The sequence below is a fragment of the Motacilla alba genome, chromosome 1A (genome assembly GCF_015832195.1).
Source record: "Motacilla alba alba isolate MOTALB_02 chromosome 1A, Motacilla_alba_V1.0_pri, whole genome shotgun sequence".
Taxonomy (NCBI): Eukaryota; Metazoa; Chordata; class Aves; order Passeriformes; family Motacillidae; genus Motacilla; species Motacilla alba.
In genome coordinates, this window is record NC_052031.1 from 1,737,350 (window position 1) to 1,756,801 (window position 19,452).

General features: G+C 46.6%; 1 protein-coding gene across 1 annotated transcript in view; it reads right to left on the reverse strand.

The window, feature by feature from the left end:
• The window catches only part of LOC119708270 (exocyst complex component 4), a 74,828-nt gene that overhangs the window by 30,597 nt on the left and 24,779 nt on the right, over positions 1–19,452 (reverse strand). Inside the window, exons 3-4 of the mRNA XM_038154445.1 lie at positions 16,144–16,299; positions 12,133–12,311 (exon numbers count right to left, since the gene is read on the reverse strand). Of these exons, the coding sequence (XP_038010373.1) occupies positions 12,133–12,311; positions 16,144–16,299 (335 nt within the window). The remainder of the gene's footprint in view (positions 1–12,132; positions 12,312–16,143; positions 16,300–19,452) is intronic.

Sequence of the window (19,452 nt, forward strand, 5' to 3'; positions counted from 1 at the left end):
CAATTAAACAAAAGAAAGATTAATTGATGAAATATATTTATGGAATATTAAACAAAATATTAAACAAAGGCCCTGGAGCCACTCAGGCGTGAGCAGAGTGACCACTGACACATCCCAGTGGTTTAACAGCACCAGGAGACAAACTCTGCACCCTGAACCTGAGGAAGGAACCTCCAAAACACTCAGGATTTGCACAGCATTCCCTAACTTCCTCTGTGGGGGAAAGGAAAAGCTCACAGAGACATTTTGCAGCTCTGCTGGGGGAAAATTCCCTCCTCTTTGGGAGAGGAATGCAGCAAGAAACTCCTGCTGAATTTAAGGACCAGTTCACAGCTCCTTAAATTTGAATTTCTTCCTCCCTTCCTCTCCAGAAGAGGCAACTCCAAAAATCACAGGGAAAAGGGAATTTGTCACGGGGTAGGAGCTGGATTAAGGCTTTAGAGAGTCAGGGTTAACTCTTCTCTCTGCTGGAGACTTTCCTGGGGATCTCAGGCACCACTTTCCCTTTCAGTGCTTGAGTCCCCAGCAGGTAAAAATGTGGATAATGAGATTTTATCCATCACTGCCATTCCAGCAGTGTCTTCTGTTCCCACAGCTTTTAGCACCACGAGGAGTTGATGCCACAAGGACACAAAATCGCTGCTGAAACACCTTCAAAAAGGAGAATATCTGGTATTTCAAGGGAAAAGCTTTGGGTGAAGCCAAGCAGAATTAGAGATGTGATTATTTCTTAAAGGAGGAAGGTGTGAACATCAGATCCAACATCAAAGACTTATTTCAGTGGGATTTCTGCCAGGAAACCTCTGACTTCTACACCCAAAAAGTATGAAAAAATTAATAATTTTTTATTATTTCACTATTTAGAAGCCACCTCTGTATTAAGCCATGGTCTGTCCTCTGGGACTGAGCAAGGGAAAGGTGCTGCTGGTGAGGAAAACTTTGTGGGGGGACAGGAATGTCCCCAAGGTGTCCATGCCCACCAAAAAGGGACACCAAAGTACAGATCAGTCACTCCTTCTCCCAAATTGGTCCATTTGGGAATTCCAGCTCTCTAGGAAAGGACTGGAACGAGCCATAAAAGCTGGAGCTGGATTTTGATTCTCCCACAGTTCAGTGGGACTCCTGCCAGGAAACCTCTGACTTCCACACCCAAAAAAAACCATGAAAAAATGAACAATTTAAAAATATTTCACTATTTAGAAGCCACCTCTGTTTTAAGCCATGGTCTGTCCTCTGGGACTGATTAAGGGAAAGGTGCTGCTGGTAAGGAAAACTTTGTGAGGGGACAGTAATGTCCCCAAGGCGTCCATGCCCACCAAAAAGGGACACCAAAGTACAGATCAGTCACTCCTTCTCCTAAATTGGTCCATTTGGGAATTCCATCTTTCTAGGAAAGGACTGGAATGAGCCATAAAAGCTGGAGCTGGATTTTGATTCTCCCATAGGATTCATTTTAGGGTGATGGGAATTCAGGAAGCAAAGCTGGATTTTGGGGTTGGCACCTTCCCTGTGCTTCTTCTTTGAGGTGTGAATGTTTGGGCCTCTTAGGTATGAACAAATACTTCAAATATTCACCCAGATATTACTGCTTTTTAACCTAAATTGTTTTCTTTTATAGGGTTTAAGTCCAGGGAAATAAAACACTCAAAGGAACGCTTTCTCCCAAAACTTCCAAGATCACGGAATGGAAGAGAACCAAGAATGTTGGGAGGCAACTTTAAAGGCCATCAGTCCAACCTTCAAGGTATCTGGCACCTCCCAGCTGGATTTGGGATGCCAGCTGTCTAAATTGTCCAAAATTCCCAGCATTTTATTGGGAATTCACCTTTTCTTGGGATCAATGGCAAGGGCACTCACTGGTGTCAAAGGGACAAAGCTACACTTGTAGGACAGACACAAGTGAAGAGGAAACGAGCTCAGGGACAGCTGCTCATTAATTAATCTCCAAGCAAATTTCTACTAATGAGTCCTCTTTTCCCAGAGAAAAATTAGGGATGTGCCAGAGGAAACTTAAGGAAGGGATTTCCCCCTGCAAAAGGTCCTGAAGAAGGGAAGAACTGCGAGGAAAAAAAAGCAAGAAAGAAGGAAAAGGAAAGCAAGAAGATAAAAGCAAAGGGCTGACACTGAGAACTTCTTGTGTCCTTAAAATCCAAGAGCAGGAGAAGGGACAATTTGGGAACCCAGGACATTGCTCTGGCTGCCCTGGATGGGTTGAGACCCTGGCAGGGGCTCAGAGACCTTGGCATGAAGCCAAAGACACCTGTGCCTTTGATTTTAACCCATGGAAAAAATTACCAGCTTTGTGTGAGGATTTACAAGCCACAGGAGTTTGAGAAGAATGACAGTGAATTTGTCACAGGGTGAAAAAGTACAATTTTGGGGTTTTAGATGAGGGGTTCAAGAGGCAAGATGGAGGAATCTGGGCATGTCCTGTCCTCCTTCTCCTTCTTCTGTCCTCCATCTTCTGTGTGATGGTGGCACTTTTGGATTGGTTTAGAGTAGAGACAGACTGTCTAACATAGGTGACAGGTATTGGAAAATTATTGTAAATAAAGTACACGTAGCTCTTAGTGTAAAAAACTAACAGCACCCCCAGGGCAGGGGTTGTGCCACAACCCGACCTGCTGGACAGAGCTCAGCAGGGCAGAGACAGAATATATTAGATAAGAGAAAAGAAACCCTGAGAACCAGAACAGGAGAGTCTCAGCTTCTTCTTCAGTCTTGGGGCTGGGAGAGAAAGGATTTTCTAACACCTCGGGAGTCATCACAGGCACAGAATCCCGGCAGGACAAAGCTGGATAAAAAAACCATCCCCACCTTTGAGGTGGCGAGGAAGAGCTGCAGCCCCCATCAGCTGGGTAAACACTAATGATGAGCAAGCCCAGGCTGTCACCGGTGATAAAGAGCAGCCTAAACACTCTATTAGTTTTTCATTTGGGGAATTAATGTTTTTTACAGCCGTGTGTACTCTCGGCGCTTAATGAATTGTCTCGTTAGCGCTGCCTGCCTGCCGAGCTCCTCGCCTGCCTCCGCTGCCGCCGGGCATAAATTTCCCCAGGAAATTAGCACTTTTAAAAAGGCAATAACTCCTCCAAAAAGTGGGTTTGTTTGCTGGTTTTCTGTAAAGATGCAGCCTTGGGGGAAAAAAAAAAAAAAAAAAAAGGATTATTGGGGGGTGGAGGAAGGAATTTGTTAAATAAAATAGAGGGGCAGCAAAAGAGGTTCAAGTTCCACCCTGCAACTCCTGGAAGGTTTGGTTGATCCACACTTTTCTTTAAGGCATGACAAAGAGTCTGGAAAAGGTATGAAAACCTGTCTGGAAATTCTGGAAAAGGCTTGAAAACCACCCCAAAACAATTGGTTCATTAAAAAAACCTCCAAAGATCAGGTGTTTTTCACTAAAAAAACCAAAAACAAAAACAAAAAACTACCTTTCACTGAAGGAAGCAAAATTGTGCAGGGAGAATGAAGAGCAGGATCCTAACAGGATTAGGAACAGAGTTGATTTCACTATGGAATGATTCTCTAAAATGTCCAGGATTTGCTGTTCCAGTGCTCCTCAACGGGGAAAATTCCTCTGTTAATTTTTTCTGTTTTCAGTCATTCATGATGTAACTTTCCCAGAACTTGCCCTTCTCAGAATTATTATTTCCTGGGCTGAATTCGATTATCTCAGAAGCGACTTGATTTTAAAAAATCCTTTCAGCTTCTTCTGAGCTCTGGGAAGGATTTTTTTTTTTTTTTTTTTTTGCCTGTTTGTTGTTTCCCAACGTGCTTCACCAAATTATCCTTAAAAACAGGGAAAATCACAGGTCAGTGGAGACACTTCCACCAATCTGCAGCAAACCAAAAACTCAGCCCCCTTTTCCTCAGAGTCCTCCAGGATACGGAGCTGCACCTTCCCCAAAAATGCCCTCCAAACCTCCCTGCAGGATTTCTCAGGGCCTCAGAGGGATGGATTTGCAAAAGAACCTTAAATCTCCCAGTCTGTTGGACTTAGTGGAAGAGAAAGGAATAAAATTCCTGACGTTAATCAGTGTCCTGATGCTCAGGAGTAAAAGCATAATGAAAACAAATGCAGTGAAACAGATCCTTAGCAGTAATTTTTTTGGACAAAAAGTAGATTATTATAGATGAAATTAATTATAATAATCAATTAAAGATATAATTATAGATAGAATTGATCAATTGTAGACAGAATTAATCAATTATAGATAAAAGTGGGTTTTGGAGGGCTGTTTGTTTTTAAGAGATTGGTTTGCAAAGCAAGAGGAGCAGCCCAGAGGTCTGGAAGACAAAGAAGGAACGAGTTTTGTCCAAGGGAATCCAGAGGAAGATGGGAATGGGAACATCCACGGGAAATGATGAAGAGTTCTCAAATTCAGGGTGAAGAATGGGAAAGAAAAGGGGACGAGCACCAGGATGATCAGACTCAGCCTGATTTCTCCACAATTCCTGGTTATTTATGAGTGATTCTCCCAAATCCCAGAGGAATTCAAGTGCCGGTGAGACCAGAGTGACCCAATGGTGACGTCAAACCCTGGCTGTGATTTTGAGTCTCCATCCCATAATTCTGACAATCATTTCACCCCCTCCAGAGCGGGACAAGGTGTCACCTCTGTCCCACCCAGGAGGAGCAGGGAGGACTTTGCCATCAGGGAATCAATTTTCTCCAGAAGAGATAAAAGGATTTAACTGGGATGAACCAACAGGAGCGGCCAGCAGGCTCCTTGGAGCCATCCCCACAAAAACCCCATTTCCTGGCAAAAAGGAAAAGCTTTGGACAGCTCTGCTAATTGGGTCGCTTATTTACATGACCATGCCCTGCCTTTAGGGCTGCTGGGTGGGAGGAAGGAAGGAGCAATGAGAGTAATTAGCTTAATGATGATGGTGAGTTAAGTGCTGACCCCACCATCGATCCAGGCACGGATTCCCGGTGCTGGCTCCCTCAGAAATGAGCAGCCAGGCCAGGGAAACAGCAGCTGAGTCCTTCATCCCATGAAATATTTGATGGGAACAAAAGCTGAGGCTGGGGAAGGCTGTGATCCATGGGAAGAGCTTCACTGCAGGTATTGCAGAGGGGGGAAAAAAGTTCTGGAAGGCACCAGGAGATCACTTTGATGGGAAAACAGGGGTTTTTAGGTGACTGGGGACTGGTGTGGTTTCAATCCCCAAGCTCCAGCAAAGCAGAGCCGTTTATAAGCTATGAAATTTTCGTGCAGAAATTCTAAAATAAACCAAAATAATCTCCTCATGCTCAGTTAAATCAAACAAAGCATTTTATCTCTGTGAAGTCAGCAGGTCCCTGCTGGTCTTGAAGGTGTTTTAACACTTTGGCTATCCCAAATTTTCCATGATTTTAGTCCTCCAAAAGTCAACTCAGCCAAGAGGGACCCAGCTGGACTCTTGTCCTCTGCCTGCATTGCTCTGCTCAGCTCTTGGCTGCAGAATCCTGAAATCGTTTGGGTGGGAAGGGACCTTAAATCCCATCCAGCTCCAATCCCATGGGCAGGGCCACCTGCCAGTGTCCCAGGCTGCTCCAGCCCCAGTGTCCAGCCTGGCCTTGGGCACTGCAGGGATGCAGGGGCAGCCCCAGCTGCTCTGGCAATCCCAGCCCAGCCAGGAATTCCTCATGGCCAAGATCCCATCCATGGCTGCCCTTGATGCCTCAGGTTTGGCTTTTCTATTTTGCAGATTCTGTGCTGCTCCAGCGTGTGGGTCTGAGCTTCATATTATGGGATGGTGAGCTCTCTGCACAGAGCAGGGAGACAAAACAATTCCTGCTCCAGCTGGGACCAAGGACAAATGAGCCAAAGCTCAGCCAGGAGCACAAACAGCGTGGGCTGCAGAGAGACAAACAAGCAGGGTGGGAGTGCCTGGGCTAAAGCTGGAACGGGACAATGACCTGCAAGGGGCAAATGGAGCAGAGCTGAGCCAAGGGAGAGACCCCGGGAGCGCTCGTGCATTTTGGGACCATTTGGGTTCCTCTTGGCTGCAGCCCTGGCTGGGCTCTGGTGCTGCCCAAGGTGGATCCATGGAGGAGAGCCTTGGAATAAATCCCTGCTTTATTCTGTGACTCTGCCCAGCCTCTGTCCTAGCTCAGCCTTCTCAAGGCATCACCCTCTGGCACTGGCAGCCATTCCCTGTGTGCTGTCCCTGCAGGCCTTGTCCCCAGTCCCTCTGCAGCGACCCTGGAGCCCCTGCAGGCCCTGCCAGGGGCTCTGAGCTCTCCCAGCTGTTTGCAGCAGCTTTGCTAAGTCGGAGTACATTTGCAGTTCTCTCCAAGCTATAAATGGTGATTAATTAGCAGCTGATCACCCCGGGTTTGGTTTGGATGTGACAGACCCCTTTTCACTCTGGGTGAGGATGGCAGAGCTCCCTGTCCTTGCTGAAGGGCATTCCCACCTGGGAAACCCAGGAGACCAGGCAGGGACCTCATTCCTTCATCAAACACCACCCCAAGCTCGCTGAGGACGTGCTGGGCTTTGGCGAAGCCAAAACTGGGCACAGGTTTGGAGAGATTCAGAGATGCCCAATGTTTGTGGAGAGCATCCCAGAGCAGGAACAGGATGAGCTGTGGGATGGACAAAAAGATCTGTGAGTACCAGCCATGGCCAAGCAGATAAAACACCCAAAAAGAGCTTTTCCTTCTTTTCCTCTGCTTCTCCTCAGAACCAACGAGGCCTGAGTGACTTTGTCCAGCACCAGCAGCTCCCAGGCCAGGTTGGTTCCTGTCCCCAGGCCAGGGCCATCCACGGGGGCACAGCAAGCTGGGGATGATCACACAGAGGAGGTTCAGAGCACCTGGGAAGGGCAGCTGGCCAGGACTTGTGCTCTTCCAGAAGAGCCCCAACTGCTCAGGCACTGGGAAAGAAGAAATATTGGAGAACAAGGCTATTTATGGAGATTAAATAAAAAAATGGCATTTAGATTAAGTCATATTGAAGCAGCAGATATTCACCAAATAATCAAAGCACTCAAGATTTACCTTGTTAATTTAATGGCAGATGGTTTGCATTTGGTGGAAATGTGCAGCCTTTTCTGATTTAGACAGAAATTGACTTTTGTTGCAATAACAAAGCCACAGCATTCACCAAGTCCTTCCTCTACCCCAGGGCAGGCCCGTGTTGATCATCTTTAATCTGGCTTTCAAATAAGGTTTTCTATTAATATATCTTTTAAAAAAAAATTTCTCCATGAGCAATCAGTACAGCAAGATGTGCTACAAGTTCAGTGACAGGGAAAAAAAAATCGGCTGCAGCTTGAGAGAAATAGAGCCCCATTTAAGAGCTGAATTCAGTTCATTAGGGGGTCAAACACAAAGCCCTGCCTGAGCTCGGCACTGCTGGGTGGCCTGGCTGTGAAATGAAGGCAGCAATTTCCCCTCCACACCGGGCCTGATTTCCATTTGTGCTGAAACCCACTCTGGAGGGGCCTGAAAGTGACTTTAAATGCCAGCTCCGTGTGGCAGAGAAAGGCTCCACTGTCCATTTCCAAGCCATCGTTCCTGGAGGGGGGCAGGATGCTCCTCTGAGCCATCAGAGCCCATTCCAAGCTCGGGGAAGCCAAGGAGAGGCTGATGATCCTCCTGGGACAGAGTGGCCCACGATGCTCTAATGGCCCTCAGAAAGCTCTGAAAAGCATTTTGAGATCTGTGGCTGGAAAATGAGATGCAGATGCTCAGTGATATCATTAATAAAGCCAGGCAGTGGCAGAGAAATGCAGGAATTTGGTAAAAAGCTGTAGAAAACCTCATTTTTTTCCTTCCCCTGCTTTGGGTGGAAGTCGTAGCTCACCCAGACTGGGACTGTGGGGGAAGCGCTGCCCATCTGCAGAGGGAAAAGGGAAAACATCTTCCACAGCCCCTTGGACTTTGGGGAATTAGAGGGGAAAATATCTGCTGTGGACATGGAATACAGCAGTGAGGAGGCTGAACGGCCTCAGGGTGTGCTCCTGAAGAGATTTTCTCTCTGGGGAGAAGCCAATGACAGGACAGGAGGTCAGTCCCTCCTCAGGCTGGTTTTTCCAGTTAGAACTGGAAATGCATTAAAATGCTGCTTTTACTCATCAAGGATGAGCCAGGCAAGGCCCACACAGGGAAGGTGAACACGACACACTGAGCAAATAAAGATTCCTCCATGTGAAGGGGCTGAGGGAAGGGCAGCCACGGAGCTGTGACAGCCATGGACACGCGGTGCACATGTAAGAAGTTTAATTCCAATGAACCTTCTGGAAGAGAAAGACACTGGAAGAGGTTTTAGAGAGACTTCTGTGAGCCAGAGAGAAGTTTGATAAGAGAATCCATGTTTGATAAGAGGATCCATGTTTGATAAGAGGATCCATGTTTGATAAGGGGATCCATGTTTGATAAGAGGATCCATGTTTGATAAGGGGATCCATGTTTGATAAGAGGATCCATGTTTGAGAAGAGGATCCATGTTTGATAAGGGGATCCATGTTTGATAAGAGGATCCATGTTTGACACGAGGATCCACGTTTGGGGAGAGGATCCATGTTTGAGAAGAAGATCCATGTTTGATAAGAGGATCCATGTTTGATAAGAGGATCCATGTTTGATAAGAGAACCCATACTTGAGAAGGGGATCCATGTTTGAGAAGAGGATCCACGTTTGAGAAGAGGATCCATGTTTACCCCTGAAAGAATTTCCTACCCAGGTCGTTGACATAGAAACCAAAAACCAAAGAAGGCTAAATGAGAGAAACTGCAGCTGCCTGTTCCAATGAGCACCTTGTTTGTCTCTCGTGAGCAATGAGTAAAGTGTGAACTGATGAGCTGTGTAAGAATGTATAAAAAGCATGCATGCTGAATAAAAACAGTTTGAAGCCTTCTGGAAATGGAGTGTGCTGCTTTGTATTGTGACCATCTCAACTATGACAAAAGACAATCCTGATTTAGCTGAGCTGGAGGAGCTCAGGGCCTGCAGGGGCTCCAGGAGAGCTGCAGAGGGACTGGGGACAAGGCCTGCAGGGACAGCACACAGGGAATGGCTGCCAGTGCCAGAGGGCAGCCATGGATGGCATCTTGGCCAGGAGGAATTCCTGGCTGGGCTGGAATTGCCAGAGCAGCTGGGGCTGCCCCTGCATCCCTGCAGTGCCCCAGGCCAGGCTGGACACTGGGGCTGGAGCAGCCTGGGACACTGGCAGGTGGCCCTGCCATGGCAGGGGTGGCACTGGAGGGGATTTAAGGTCCCTTCCCACCCAAACCATTCCAAAGCAATTCCAAACTCCAAATTTAAGCCTGTCAGTCATTTCCTGGTGATCACAGCAATCTGAAGTCACGAGGTGCCAAGAATTTAAAGGGCAGCTCCAACTCCAGACGCCAACAGCTCATCTCTCATCCTCCTCCCTGCAAACAAGCAATGGCCTTAAAAATGTTCAAAATCTTAAAAAAGATTGTCCCAACTCCTTCGTGGCTCATAATAATTCCTTTTCTAAAATATTCAGGGAACCTCAGGAGGCTGAAGCTCCACAAAGGGAAAGGATGAGGTTGTGTTCTGTCTGCAGCACAGAAGATGAGGAGGGGAACCCAACTTCCATTTTCCTATAAAACCCCTTTAAAAGTGACTCAATTTCCTCAGCAAATTCACCTTCTCCATCAACTTTAATCCTTAAATGGTTATTGTTAAAAAGGAGTTTGCATTCCCTCGAAAGACAAGGAAAGAAGGAAATGGCTTTGTCATGTCTGACTGGTTTGGGAAATAAAAAATCCAATTCTGAAGGGGAGCAGATAAGGGCAGAGCCATGGAAGAGCCATCAGCTCAGCAAACACCAAATAATGAACAGTGCAGAGACTGCCCAGCGTGATAAAACTCTCCAGCAGCAAGGCTGGGTTCAAATGAGGGATAATTGTGGCACGTCCACAGCCAAAGATTATGGAATTCTTATCTCTGGGAAGGGGCCTTTGACAGCCTCACCCCAAAGCCACTATAGGGTTTCCCAAAATCAGACCTGCCCAGCTCCACCTTGTGCTTTCTGGATGTTCAGAGCTGTGCCTGAGGGAATTTATTATTTATAATTTTATTAAATATGTTTATTATAAGATTATTAAATTATAAAAATATTATATATAAAACATAGAAAATATTATAAATATCTTTATTATTTGCTTGCATCCAAGGAAGCTTTGCTGGAAAAACTGCTGCCTTCCCCCAGGGCCACCACCTCCACGTGGGCTTGTTGGGATTAGGGAATTTCTGGCATTGCACAAAAAATTCAGGTCCTGATCACTCACTGAACACTTGGGTGATGTCCTGAGCGGGAGCAGGACTGAATCTCAAGTTGTTGGGGCAGAAAAGAGAAACGATCAAAGGATGAAAATTTCATTTATAAGCAGGAGGTCGGGACAGCCTCTGCCATTTCCTACCACTGCCCCTTCTTCCCCTTGTCCCAGACACTCCTGGCATTTGTGTACAGACATTTTAGGATGAAGTTATTACAAAGGAAGATGAATTTTTATTGTCAGGAGGACGCTGCCAAGTGAAATATTACACTTTGTGCTTTTATGTTTATTCACCCCCGTGTGGAACGTCCTCTCCGAGGCCTGAAAGTCATGCTCGTGCCCTTTAATAGCTGGAAAATATTGATTTATTAAAAAACCTGAGTTTCAACCAGACCTGAAATTAGAAATGATGTTTTATTTTAACAGCTCTGACTGTTAGAACATAAATCCACAGCCCCAAGAACTCTCCTAGTAACTAAATAAATATTTGGCTACTGAACTTTGATAGCATTTCCCGCTGGGTTTTGTTCAATTTTGTTGTTTGTTTAATAACAAAAAAAAAGCTAGAACACAGCAAGTGCTGTCACCCAGGTATTGAGAAGTCAAAGTCTGGGTTACAGGAATATTAAAGCTACCTGGAGTAATTTGGGTTTTAATTGTATAACCTTAATTATCCTTCTGGATCCAAGGGATCTGAGGATGGAAAGCTGAGGGCGGAGTTTAAAGTCCTGCTCTAGAGCAGAGTTAGAAACCACAGGAAGGATTTCAGTCACCCAGAGAGGCTCTGCTGTCAAGAATGATTTAATGGACATAAAACACTGTGACTTTGTTCAACACCAGCAAATTTCCCTCATGAAATTCCCAGGAAAAAAAAAGTCTGAGCTGATTTTCAACTCCCAGCTCCCAGGACAGCTCAGCTGCTCAGTCCTGGGCACCTTCCCTCAGGATTCTGCTCCAAATTTCCAAACCAAACTGCAGAAATTCCCTGTATCCTCACCCATTCCCCTGAGTCCCGGGCTCCCCTCGAGCTGTGTGGGTTTTTTATTCCATGCTTTTCCTTTTCCAGCTGTCCCCTTGCACCCCCTGAGAGAGCAGGGGATGCCCAGGATTTGTCAAACACTCAGGATTTAATTCCAGGGATGCTGGGCAGGAGGAAGAGCTCAAACCAAGACAAAGGCTGCTGGAACGCTGGCTGCTGAGAATTCCAGACTTTCTGTGCTCCAGGCTCTGACCCCCAGGAGAACACTGCAGTGACCTGAGGCCCTGGAGAAGCTTCCAGAATGGAATGGCAGCACTGGGATTGTGGGTGTGGGGTTTGGATAGAAGTGTGTGATATCACAGGGAGGAAACTCAGAGTTTGACCTTCAGAAAGGTGAAACTCTAAGGTCAAAGACCTTTGTGCTCCAGCAGAAGCACAGCTGGCCCTGCAGGAGGGCTGAGCCACCATGGAATGGCACTGCTGCCACCACCCTGACCCACAGGGGCTCGGCTCCTGCTCTCACTCTGGCAGGGGTTTGTTGTTTGTACTGTTGCATTTGTATTTTTAATTTTCCCAGTAAAGAACTGTTATTCCTATTCCCATATCTTTGCCTGAGAGCCCCTTAAGTCCAAAATGATAATAATTCAGGGAGAGAGAGTTTACATTTTCCATTTTAGGGCAGGCTCCTGCCTTCCTCAGCAGACACCTGGCTTTCCAAACCAAGACAGAAATGATCTTCCTGGAGCCCTCCCAGTGCCCCCACAGCCCCCAGAGGAACAAACAAACAAAGCTGCTTCACCTTCTGCTTCCCTCTGACACAAACCAGCTTGGGGAGCAGGAACAAAAGCTGCTAAAACCCCAAATTTCTGCTGTGCCAATGGCCAGGCAGAGGTTTCCCCTGGGAGTTACTCACTCTGGGCTGCTGAGAGGCTGGAGAAAGCTGCCTTGGTGCGTCCTGCCAGCCACTCCAGGCTCTCGTGCAGGTTGGCCAAGGCTTTGAGGTCGCTGACGTCCCGCAGGATCTCCTGCTGAGGGATCAGCTTGTCTCCCAAATTCCCGATCAGGACTTCGGATTCCTTGCCAAAGGCAGCCCTGGAATGGAAAGCAAACCCCCCTGAGGAATGTGGAATCAGGGACAGCAGGAGAATCTTTTCTGTTGTGAATCTTGGAAGTGAAGAGTGTGTTTTGATATGAGAAATAAAATACTGGTTAGTTGTCACCATCGTATTTTCTGGAAAAATCCTCTTTGCCCAGGATTCTTCTCCTGGGAAGCTGAGCAGCCTTAGAGAAAAGGAAAACAATATTTTCTGATTTGCTTCTCCTGTGTTTTGCTGCTTTGGAATGTGGTTGGAGATTGTTTATCCACAGGTGATTGTTCCATTGGTTTCATGGGAATTGCTTTGATTTAATGACCAATCACCATCCAATTGTGTTGAGGCTCTGGAGAGAGTCAGGAGTTTTTCATTATTATCTTGTTAAGGCTTTTTAAAGTATCCTTTCTCTATTCTTTAGTATGGTTTAGTATAGCATTCTTTATAATATAATATAATATAATATAATATAATATAATATAATATAATATAATATAATATAATATAATATAATATAATATAATATAATATAATATAATATAATATAATATAATATAATATAATATAATATAATATAATGTAATGTAATATAATGTAACAAATATGATATATAATATAAACACAATATAATATAAAATAATATTATATAATATAAACACAATATAATATAATATAATATAAACATAATATAAACATAATATAATATACTATAATATAATATAAACATAATATAATATACTATAATATAATGTAATGTAATGTAATATAATATAAACACAACACAATATAAAATAATATAAACACAACATAATATAATATAATATAATATAATATAATATAATATAATATAATATAATATAATATAATAATAAATTAGCCTTCTAAGAACATGGAGTCAGATTCTCAATTCCTCCTCTGTCTGCAGAACCCCAAAAATACCACAGTTAGTTTTGTGTTGTAGAATGCTATAAAGGTATGGAAGTCAGTGGTATATGGTATTATTATTGATATTTTTATAACTGGTTTTTAAATTTCTATAACAATATTAGTAATGAAATTTGAATCCATGCTCTTTTCCCTCTCCTGGGCAGAGCTGGGAACATCTTTGGGGTTTATCAGCAGCACCTGTGCCTGGGGAATGAGCTGTGGGATGCCCTTTCTGCTCCAAAACCCAATTCCAGCAGCAGAGGCTGAGCTTGCTTCCCTGCCTCCCCTCACTGTTGTGGTTTGGAATGGGAGGAAATCCAGTTTCTTTTGATTCTTACTACTTTTTTTTTTTTTAATTTTAGTTACTTTTAATAAAATTTTCTTTGTACTCTTTTAAATGTTTTAAACCTGCTTTACCTTTCTCCTAATCCCATCTCACAACATGAAAGAAGTACGCTAATAATTAACCAACACTAAAGCCCACCACACTCGTTAGAAAATGTTAAAACTGAAAAAATCTTAAATTAGCAAACCAAAACCACCAGACACACCAAGCTCTGAGCTCCTCTAAAACACCCAGCAGGTCCCTCTGGCTGCCCAAGCCCACTGGAATAATAATAATAATTCCCAATTAATGGGGAATTCTGCTGGTGCCTTCTGACATCTCCTCACTCAGGAGACAGTGAGGGGTTAAGACAACAAAATCATTCTCTGTCCAGGCTGAGGATTATTTTTTGCAGAGATTTTTTTTTTTTTCTTTTTGTTTGGAGTCTTTTTAGTTAAACAAACGAGTTACAGGAAGGCTGGGGAGGGAAGGAAAGCTGGGCCCGGATCTCTTCTGCTGCCAAAGGATAAAAACTGCTGGTGAACTTTCAGGATTTGTTTAATTTTCCAATATTCATAAAGGGATGCTGCTGAGTAGTTCCACGTCCAAAAAAAAAAAAAGAACATTTCCCCAAATTTCATCAGGCTTGAACCTTCTTTTCCAGGAAGGGATGTGTAGTCCTGCCCTGCTAGCCAAGAATCAGGGCCCATGAACACCAAATATTGAAATTTTAAACATCACAGAGGTTAGGTGATCATGAAATGAGCTCTCCCCTTCTCTCCTAGTCCACAGGACCTGCTTCCCTTTAGCTCCACTGCAGTGTCCAGGCAGAATTATCCCCAATTCATCAGCAGTGCCAAGAGAAAGAAGCAGCAGCAGCAGTGAAGAAATCATGTTCCTTTGTATTAGCAGAAAAGGCTGCTTCAATGGGAAGAGGATGACAAAAAATTGGATGAGCAATTAATTTTATTTTGAAGCTTTCAGGAGGGATCTATTCAACCACCACCCATCCTGGAGGAAGTTTCTAAGCCATCAACTGGCTAAATCTGGCCCAGGGCAATTATTCTGATTTAAATGAATGCCACGGGAGCATTCACACTGCACTGGGAGGAACTGGGGCTTAGCAGATGATGCTCTGTGCAAACAGATACTGAGAAAAGATCTTTGTCCCGAAGCCCGGGCTGAAAAAAAGCCACAGCACAGGAGCTCTTCCCAGGAAATTCAGTGTGGATGGTTTAACAGGCTTTTCCCAAAGGCTTGCCATTGGAGCTGCTCTGATCCAGAGTCACAAAATACTTCAACGAATGGCCAGGAGGATGGAATGAATGGAATTAAATGCACATTAGGGTGAAAATGTTGCTTGTGTCAGCATCAGCCATCCGTTTTTGCCTGGCCAGGAATTTCCACTCAGCCAGCAGAGCCCCACTGGAGCTTTGCTATCCCACACTGATGGAGCAGGAATCACAGCGAGAGCCAGGAGGGGCTTCCCAGGTGAGGAAATGAGGGATAAATGTGAAGGCAGGTGAGGGCTGAATCCATGGAATTCAACTCAGGGGGTGCACAGAGCTCTCAAGGGCTCTGCAGCCTCCCCCTGCTCCCCTGGGGATGTTTCAAATCCCTGCCCAAGCTGCAAACCCTTCTGTGACCCCACAAATCCCATCCTCTCCGGGCTGCACCCTCCCTGTCACGGGGCTTCCAGGCAGGGAAGGAGGAAAATGACAATCTGGGCAAATTAGACTTGTTATTTTCAACAGCTTCTCCTCCTCCTCCTGCAGTTTTACAGCCAAGTGCCAATCAAGGAAGTGATGAATAGGGATGGGAATGTGCAGCCTTTGGAATCTCACAGGAGCTGAGCCATTCCCAGCGTGCAGGGAAAGGGAATCTGCCTCCTTCCAGGCTTTCACTGGCATGGGAGGTCGGAACAACCTGGTTTGGGCACAGGGAGTTGTCTCCAAAAGAATTCCTGCTGGAAATATTGGAATTTTTCATTTGCTCCCCTGAGTTAGTTCCTGGAGTTGGGATGGAGGGGAAACTCCACCAGGTCATGGCTCAAATTCAAGATTCCTTTGACTGATTTTGGGAATTCCTGCCCAGTGCAACCAGCTGGCCCCTCCTTTAGGTCAGAAAATGCTGCTCCTGTCACCATGGGAGTGATCAGAGCAGCACCAACCAGCAGGACAGGGATTTGCCTGGATTCAAAACAATCCCAGCCACTTCCCTGAGTTGGATCACAAAGACAACTCTCCAAAAGGCCTTGCCAGAACAACAGAGGGAGCAGAAATTGCACCAGGAAAGGCTTAGGTTGGATATTGGGAAGATTTCTTCCCCAGGGCAGGAGTGGAGTCTCCAGCCCTGGAGGGATTTAAAGCCCCGTGGGTGTGGCACTTGGGGACATGGTCAGTGGTGGCCTTGGCAAGGCTGGGAATGGTTTGATTTGATGATGTCCAAAGCCTTTCCCATTTCCCACACGATTCCATGGTTCTCCTGTGGACACGACAGCTGTGAAAACACCATAAATCTGTTCCTACTTTTTGCTGCTGCTCTCCTTGAAACCCTTTCCCAACTTCCCACCATCTTTTACCTGATGAAATCCTCCTCCTCCTCTCTCTTGGGCCTCAGCTGCTTGGGCTGAGCCATGTTGCTCCAGTTGGGCAGGGATTTCAGGAGCCTGCTGATGTCATCGTCCTTGGCCCACGAGGCGCTGATCACCAGCTTCTCATCCGACTGCACGATGCTCCTGCAGGGAGAGCAGCAACAACCACCTCAGGGAGGAGCAGATCCTGCTTTTAGGGCCGATTTCATTTAATTCTGGGCTGTTCATTACATTCCACATCACAGGCATGGGGACTGAGCAGTGAGGAGAGGATGCAGGGAGGAATTCCACACGTGGAGGGGACAGCCGGGTGGGTGGGCAGGGTGGGAAATTCCCTTAAACTCAACTCCTGATGGACTTTGAGATATCTTTCAAGGGAAAAAGGGCCATTTTCCTAAATTCTGCAGCCCTGGGAATTCAGTTTGGCACCCAGCTGGAGGAGGTCGCCCTGCACTGGTGTCTCCACGGATCATTTCCCTCTGGAATCTCAGTGGAGCTCAGCAGCCTCTGCCCATGGTGGGGACACTGCCAGGTGGGACCAGCCCAGAACACCTGGCTGGAAGCCACCACCACCCTCCACAGCTGGCCCAGCCTGGGGACCAGGGTTGAAGCAAGGAAGGGGAATGAAGGGCCCAGGATCTTCTTTCCAAGTCATCCAAAGCATCTCCTGATGGAGATTCCAGCTAAATCCTCTGTGGGAAACTGAGTCAGGGATGCAGCGGGTTCCAATGGGGAAGAATTTGCCTGTTTTGTGTTTTTGGCAGGGAAACTGATCTGAATTCCTGACTGGGAATTTCAGGAGACAAACGGGATGCTGTATTTGGAGGAGCCAATCCAGGACCTTCAAGATTCTCATTCCACCCCTGCCATTGCAGGGCCACCTGCCAGTGTCCCAGGCTGCTCCAGCCCCAGTGTCCAGCCTGGCCTGGGGCACTGCAGGGATGCAGGGGCAGCCCCAGCTGCTCTGGCAATTCCAGCCCAGGCAGGAATTCCTCATGGCCAAGATCCCATCCATGGCTGCCCTCTGGCACTGGCAGCCATTCCCTGTGTGCTGTCCCTGCAGGCCTTGTCCCCAGTCCCTCTGCAGCGACCCTGGAGCCCCTGCAGGCCCTGCAATGTGCTGGAAGCTCTCCCTGGAGCCTTCCCTTCTCCAGGGGAACATTCCCAGCTCTCCCAGGTTGGCTCCAGGCTGGAATGGCCTGAGCCAACAGAGACCCCCCACACCCCAGCACCCCCTGACATGGACCTGGCAGAGCCATTCCAGCCAGACTCTCCCAGATCCAGGCTGGAATTCTGAGGGAGAGATGAGGTGTCAGCAGCATTCAGGTGGTGGTTTGGGGAATAAATAGAAATAAAAACAACACCACCCCGAGCATCTGCGTTTTGCAAAGGAAAACACGAGAAAGGCACCGAGACGGGAGCCAGCTCTGATCCATCCTGAAGAGAACAGCTCATTTCTCATCCCACCCTTTCCCCATCCAGCAGGAAAACAAGCTCAGCTCAGGAACCACGCAAGATTTGTGAAAACGAATTTGTCACACGCGCTTACAAACAAATTTTCCTTCCCTTTGAGTTTCACGTTCAATCTGTCACACACAAAAGGCTGAGTTTTGTTTCCAGCCACACAAGACCTCAGCATCAACATTCCCGTTTGGCCTTCTGCTGCTGGGAGGGAGGTGGTGTTTTTCCACTCAGGGGAGGAAAAAAAAATTAAAAAGGGCTTTTATTTTTCATCCTGTAAAAACTGAGGGGGATAAAAGAGCTCCACCAGCAGCTCTGACATCTGAGATGGAAAAAGGGGGTTTTATGATATCTGGGCATTGCTGTGCCAAGGCAAGACAACTGTTCCAGGGAACACATCAGCCAGGGCTTTGTCCTCTGCACATTTAAATGACTGCAGTAATACTCTCCTTCCCTTGGGAGTCTATTTCACACTTGAACAAATCCAACTCTTGGATAAAAAAACTCCTGATACCGAGCTCGTGTTTTATTTTCCTCCATTTCATCCCATTACTCCCCGTTATTTCCCCTCTCAGCTCAGCTCTCTCCACGTCCACTGTTTGCTCTCTTCAATTATTTCCAGCCTTATCGTGGCCCTTCAGGCACCCACGACTCCAGAGCATCTTTGGGAGGGTCCTGATGGAGTTCCACAGAGCCACCTCTCTGTTTTATGATCCTTATTATCCTCAAAATCCCAGTTGTTTGTGGAGTCAGAGCTGGGGAGGATGTTGGGATGCTCTGACAAACTCAGCCTGCTGTCCTTGCTTTTCCAGGGTCAGAGTTTTCCAAGAGCCTAATTCACGATTCCTGCTTTCCTCACCTTTTGGTGGTGCCCATGGAATCCCGGAATGGTTTGGGTAGGAAGGGACCTTAAAGCCCATCCAGATCCAACCCCTGCCATGGACAGGGACACCTCCCACTGTCCCAGGCTGCTCCCAGCCCTGTCCAACCTGGCCTTGGACATTCCAGGGATCCAGGGGAGTCCTCTCTGGACAAGATCCATGGATCCACTGAAAGCAGCGAGCTCCAAAGTAATCCATGGAACAGCCCCAGCACTGCCTGGATCCCTTGGGATTCCACCCCCACTCTTTCCCAGGGCTCCAACACCTCCAGATTTTCATTGGTGTTGGTTTTACCCCAACCACCCCCTCATCAAGAGGATGCTGAAGAGGGTGGAACATCCCTGAGCTCCACTGGACACCCAGCTTTTCCCTACTCCTTTTTCCCACATTTTTTTCCCTGGAGGTGCTCAGCTCCAGGGTTCTCAGCCAGGGTTCCCCCTCTGTACCTTCAATCCAATTCTGAGTGAATTATCCCTGGATGGGGTCACATCTTCTAGTACAGCTCAAAACCCTTCCTTCCACTCCCCTAATCCCAAACTCCTCCATAATTTTCCTGCTGCTGCCATAGGGAGCTGACCTCGGCTGGATCCAGGCACCCACCAAGCTGCTCCATCCTCCTCAGAGGACAGAGGGAGGAAAAAATGATGGGAAAAAACCCTTTTATTGTGGAACAGACACCACAAAACGTGGAATATCCATCTGGAACAGCTGTCCTGGACATGTCTTTCCCAAAATCCTTCCCATTCCCAGCCTGCTGGTGAGGGAGAGACAGCTCTGATGCTGTGGCCAAAATCCTGGTGTGTGTGTCACACCTTCCCAGGTACCAATCCTGCACTCTGAGGAATCATTTCTCTCATGGGAAATAATATGGGAATACCCCTGGACACAACTGGGGGCCGTGGCTTTCCAGCAGGAAACATCTGGAAGCCCCAGGGGCTCATTGGGCTCCTCTGCC